At 35.9% G+C, this 6,000-nt stretch overlaps 1 protein-coding gene across 1 annotated transcript; it reads left to right on the plus strand.

Annotated features, from left to right (window-relative positions):
- Positions 1-1,711: 1,711 nt before the first annotated feature.
- LOC139132614 (CD209 antigen-like protein E) lies at positions 1,712-4,839 on the plus strand. The gene is made up of 4 exons (XM_070698921.1): positions 1,712-1,799; positions 2,456-2,756; positions 3,813-3,883; positions 4,573-4,839. Exons 2-4 carry the CDS (start codon positions 2,545-2,547, stop codon positions 4,608-4,610), a joined length of 321 nt encoding a protein of 106 aa, XP_070555022.1. The 5' UTR covers positions 1,712-1,799; positions 2,456-2,544; the 3' UTR covers positions 4,611-4,839.
- The last annotated feature ends 1,161 nt before the right edge of the window (positions 4,840-6,000 follow it).

Below are 6,000 nucleotides of genomic sequence, written 5' to 3' on the forward strand. Positions count from 1 at the left end.
TGATACATTGTAATTTTAATGACACGTCATCATAAACGTTGTCTGACAGTATAAATCAGTGTATACTCACTGCCACTTTTCAAGTTTGAATTTACCCACGCAAGAGACACACCTGTCACCTGTGCAGTCGAAATTAGGTAAGTTAATTTCAGGCTAGATTCCAAAATCTGGGTTACAGTATGCTCATTGTCGTTGATAAACACAGAAATCTGCAACCCTTTACGAGAGCGCATTAGTGTGGTTCACAGTGATTCCTGTTGACATAAAGAGCATGATAATAACATTCCGTGTATGATAATGACATTGGGCACCAGTACATAATCGAATCCGTTCAGCAAACTTAAATGCTAGACAGCTGAGCGTTCAATCATATTCAAGGAAGTCGTGCGAGACAGATCAGGAATGACACGATCACAACCTGGATAACGACGGTACTGCGACGTATGTGTGTTACGGAATATCATATATTTATTAACTGTGAGCGATGTTGGATTATTTTCACTTCTTCTTCCACTTGCCAATACCTAACTACCTTATACGAACTTATGCTTTTCTTGCCGCTGGCAAGAGTGACTGATCATTATTTTTCCTCTTTCAGGGAATGCCTAAAATGATGCCAAACGCCGTCTGTTTACTTGTGATTTCTCTACTCGTAGGACTAAGCCAGGAGACCTCGATTAATGTCGTAAGTAGATTTACTATGGTGATTTGTCTAACCACTTGGCTTTATTCATTCGACATTCCATACTTCAAAATTTCACATTCTAGTCTATATATACGTCTACTTCGAGAGGTTCTTGTTGTAAATTGTAAAGGACAAGAATTACTGGACACTTCTTATATTTTTTCTAATAATTCATCTGAGAACATTTCATCTAAGAAACACTGAATTTTACGTATTTAAAGCAATCTTTCAGCGAATCGGATAAAGTCGCTTTTCTTTCAGCTTTTCATTCGTTAATTGTCACGGTGTTTGATTGAAAATTAGCTTGTGTTTTTTGACTACTAGAAACATGCTATGTGTACATCCTCGACCCCGCTTGCAGCCTGACAAAATTGAACATTTCTATGAAACATTTTAGGGCCTGTACCAAATATTCGAGTTAAAAAATTCAAGTTTACAATGTTTACCATGCACAGATAACATACACTGTTTCATAAATTTTGGACCTCATGCAATCTGGGAAATTTAATCTTAAGTGACGGTGCTGTTAACATAGCAGGGTAGCAGCTTTCTCTTACATTGCGGTATTGCTTATTTGTTAAAGTTCGAACATCGAGGATATTAAAGGATGCATGAAACTTAAGTAATATATGACTTTGTTTTTGGAGTAATTGTTATTGTTTAATAGATAGATAGATAGATAGATAGATAGATAGATAGATAGAAGATAGATAGATAGATAGATAGATAGATAGATAGATAGATAGAAGATAGATATAGATAGATAGATAGATAGAGACATAGATAGAAAGAGACAAAGATAGAGACATAGAGACAGATAGAGACAGATAAAGACATAGATAGCTTCAGACTTGGATAGAGACATAGATAGAGACATAGATGGAGATATAGATAGAGACATAGATGAAGACAGATAGAGACACAGATAGAGACATAGATAGCTAGAGACATAGACAGAGACATAGATAGAGACATAGAGGGGAATGTTGTTTTAATGAATGGATGTGATTATTTTAATAGGGGCTTCCTGAATTGAAAAGCAGAGAGATTAACGTTCGCGGTGCCGAAAGTTCAAGTTCAAGTAGTGAAGAGGATGACGTCACTGCCTTCAACGGTAGGTGCCAAGGGAGTATACTTTCAACCCCTACAATCCTACGATTCTTTCCTTGTATGTAGCTTTTTAACAGACTATCAGAGAAAAATGAGAATGAACAGTCATATTGTCGTGCGAATCGAAAGCGTTCTTTTTTGCATTGGAAACAACATTGACAAGTTAGGGTTATTTTTAATTTCGAAAGCTGGAAAAGTTGGAATAATTGGCCTTTATTTACGTTCTTGATAATTCAGTCGAGCAAAGGAGACACAAATGTCTAGTCATTCATTTCGAGCCGACTTTAGACTTTAGATATTTCTTCGCATTTTCAAAAAATGTTTATTGGTATATATATATATATATATATATATATATATATATATATATATATATATATATATATATATTATATATCCATTATTCATAACTGCTGTTCGCTTTCCTTATCGCTTGTAAAGCTGGACATATATATATATATATATATATATATATATATATATATATATATATATATATATATATATATATATATATATATATATATATATATATATATATATATATATATATATATATATCCATTATTCATGACTGCTGTTCGCTTTCCTTGTCGCTTATAAAGCTGAACATTTAGTTTCAACATACTGTTATCGATTTTTATCATCTTAAACCTCCAGAGACAGTTTGTTTCTGTTCATCATTTAAAATCTTCGCCACGCGAGAGACTCGGGCAGATGCTAAAGCGGCATGCGAAGGGTTGGGCGGGATGTTGGCCGTCATTTCCGACGAAGACACATACTTAGCGGTCACTGAAGAACTGAGAAAGCACAGACCATTGAGCACGGCCTTCTGGATTGGATTGAGTGACCTTGACAGCGACGGAGAATTCGTTTGGGAGGACGGAACTGTCTTGAAGAATAGGTGTTTTAGTGTCTGGGAAGATGGTCAACCATCCACTGAAGATTGTGTGTTGTTGAAGTAAGCATTCCTATATTATAGCACTTTCCTTTTGTGCCAGTCTTTTAGACCTTTTATAGACAAGTGATCTTACAAATATTTATCTACTCTTTTAATAAGCGTCCGGTTTACTCCGAGAGTAAAATTCTTCGGGGCTCACATAAAGATCATGGAATACACAGTGAAGTGTTTACATGTACATAAAGCATTCGAAAGAGTATATCGCTTTCATTTGTACCTCCATTGTAAGAGTGACTTCAAAACATTACTCCTGACAGCTACCGAGGAACATTTTCTTGACAAACTTTCTTAACAAAACGTTTAACTTGCGTTCATTTCATGCACATTTTACTCCAGATTGTAAACTATTCCACACTCTTGTTGCTCGGTAACGAATCCTCTTCTGACCAGCGTTCGAAAAGCATATTTGGTATGGAGCTAACAAACTGCTAACAAATTATCTACCTGTTGGGTAGAATTCGTTTTTTTTGTGTAATGCGCGTGCGTTTATACAAGATATCTGTTTTATTCCGGCAATGCTCTACTGTTACTGCACGATAAGCGTCTTGGCCTACTTGTGATATTATTTGGTACAAATATGCACGTACTACACCAAAAAATTATCGCGTACTAGATAATTTTATTAAAAAAGGGAACATTTGTGCAAACTGACATACAACGTCTTTCCTTATCGAAAATCTAACAGGCAGAAGCAAAGGAGAGGATGATTTAAGTTTACACTTAAAGTGTAAACGCGCGAGTTTAGAAATAGCGATGCATGAAAAAGAAAAGATAGAAAAAACGCAAATATGTATATACACACACATACGCATACACACACAAGCAAGAAAAGAAAAAAGTGCTATGCGCAATTTACACGATAACGTAAACTCTGAAAATGCTGATGTGATACGCCCTGCGGAACATAAAAGTTAAAGTAGCCTAGAGTTAGCATCATATCAGGCGACACGTTAGAAACTTAAGATTAAGAAATGTCACTCTGTTAGAGGTCACAAGAAAAACAACAACAATTCACCAATATTTTATTCTGTGTTTGTATTACTTTTTAAACCACAGGAGAAATTTCCAGTGGAAGACGCAAAAGTGCTCCAGAAAACGAGGGTATATCTGCCAGTTACCCGTTGCCGGTGAGTCGATTTTATGTGCCTCGTAGAACGTAGCAATGCCTCGTCTAGCTTTAAGGTAAAATGCGCCTAGAGGACAGATATTTAGACTCCTTAACTTTTCTATTTTTTTTTTGATCTCCCAATTGTGAGGTCTCATTTTGAAGCCCTTAGAGTAAAAATACCTTCACAGTCTTAGTTTTTTGAAAATCGGAAACTTATTTTTCTCCATAGAGTTAACACCGGAAAGGCGGCCATTTTGAATTTTAAATATTGATTAATTTTGGGTTATTTATTTCTCTAGTACCAAAATTTGCACAGTGACCCCAAATTTTATTCTTGATTTTTAAAGTCCATGTTGAAAGATTCCTTGACTCAGAGGAAAATTTGAGGAAAAGTTAAGTCTTTCGCTTTCTAAATACACATAACTACCTTAATACAACGACTCTCTGCTATGTTGTTAATCGACGACAACACTTGCACTGACTGATCATAATGATGGATTACTATATCCAAACGTGAAGATATGGAACTGTTACTGAGGACAAGAACAACGGTCAACAGAAATTTTATTTTTGCCTCACTGCACTTTGATCTTTACATCTATGACATCTGCAGATTCACTGAGACCGATTATTCTTATACGCTCTGTCACCTTATTCCGAATCGCCAAGCGCCACGCTGACTTTTTCACTGAACGCCTTTCTTTCCAGACTGTCCTACAGATTGTACGAGCTGTATTACTATTTGAAAAGATCGCGTGATCTGAATTCCCTCTCGTTTCAATCGCTGACTGCGCAAACGTAGCGGAAGATCACATAGCCAAGAGAAATACAACTCTAGTCGAGACAGTTCCCAGCAGTGAACTTAACATGTGAATTCTACCATTTCCCTATCATTATCGTACGATATCTAGGTGTCTGTGTGAAATGTATTTCTGGCATGAGAAATAAATTAGAATGCAGTTTCCATGTCCCTGAGCTTGGCTTCATCACGTGTTTTTCTGTAAACTCTGAACCATGACGTCAGTTGGTGAAAACGGTAATACCGGTAACATTTTGCAGCCAGTTGGGCCGTACTCTCTAACAGAGTAAAATGTTGGGTTAATCTCTTTTTGGCTTTCATTTGGAGAGGCAAAACTACAGTAAAATGATTAATAATAAAGAGTCTGTACTGGTACTAGTAATGCAGATTTTAGGTCAAAGTTCAGCTGGTGGTCAGGAGAAGAGTAGTGTTACTGTTACGCTTATTGAATAGAACACCAGGCATCTACCAAGACATAGACTTGTATATAATTAGTAAGAATCTTAATTTCTTTTCTGATTGACGACACTATATACAGAATTGCTCTCTGATATGATGAAAAGCTATTCCTAAAAATCGCTCCTGTCCTCTCCTTTGTACTATCTCAATCTACTTGTGATACAAAATAACTCATTTAAATGATCCGTCTTTATCAAAGGGTAACATGATTACACGGGCCTATGAAATTGATATTTCAAATTACTCATTTAATATCATTAACAATGGAATAGACAGCTCTAAGCAGTCTTAATAACCCATAACGTCCAGTATCCTAGAACATCAAGATACCTTATATTACAAGACATCATCGTCTGCTGTCCGACGATTGTTAAGATGTACCTCAGTTATTACAAAACCTTGATATTTTCATGGCATGCCATAAAACAATGTCTTGAAAAAATGAGTTATTCTTGTAAAATGAAAGGGAAAATTCCTGGTCAAAATCTTAAACATTTATACATTGGTGAAATCGCTTGTCAATACATTGGCATTTCTCTGCGATACCTTTACACATTGGAACGGATATCTTCATTGTTAAAAGATGAAAACAAATTATGTATACTACAGTCACTACAATTTAAAGGTATACAGTCTCTTGTAATCTAAATATGCCCATATATGGTCAAAGGGGCGTTCCTTGTTATTCAAAATGCCCACGCGAGGGCGCTGTTTTTAAAAAACGGCCACCCGCTTAAAATCTGTGACTGGTTAGATTTTCTCTTTCCATGGTAACTGTGGCAAAATTGGAAGAGGTGACAGTATACCTTTAAAGGTAGAATACACCTCTGGTACAGATGCTTGAATCCTCAATTTTTTAGGATTTTCCTATGATCTTT

This window comes from Ptychodera flava, chromosome 1 (genome assembly GCF_041260155.1).
Source record: "Ptychodera flava strain L36383 chromosome 1, AS_Pfla_20210202, whole genome shotgun sequence".
In the NCBI taxonomy this organism is placed as follows: Eukaryota; Metazoa; Hemichordata; class Enteropneusta; family Ptychoderidae; genus Ptychodera; species Ptychodera flava.

Coding starts and splice junctions, on each gene's coding strand:
- LOC139132614 (XM_070698921.1), top strand. CDS start 2,545: ATGTTGGCCGTCATTTCCGACGAAGACACATACTTAGCGGTCACTGAA. Junction 2,757..3,812: donor GAAGATTGTGTGTTGTTGAA/GTAAGCATTCCT, acceptor TTTAAACCACAG/GAGAAATTTCCAGTGGAAGA. Junction 3,884..4,572: donor CTGCCAGTTACCCGTTGCCG/GTGAGTCGATTT, acceptor CTTTCTTTCCAG/ACTGTCCTACAGATTGTACG.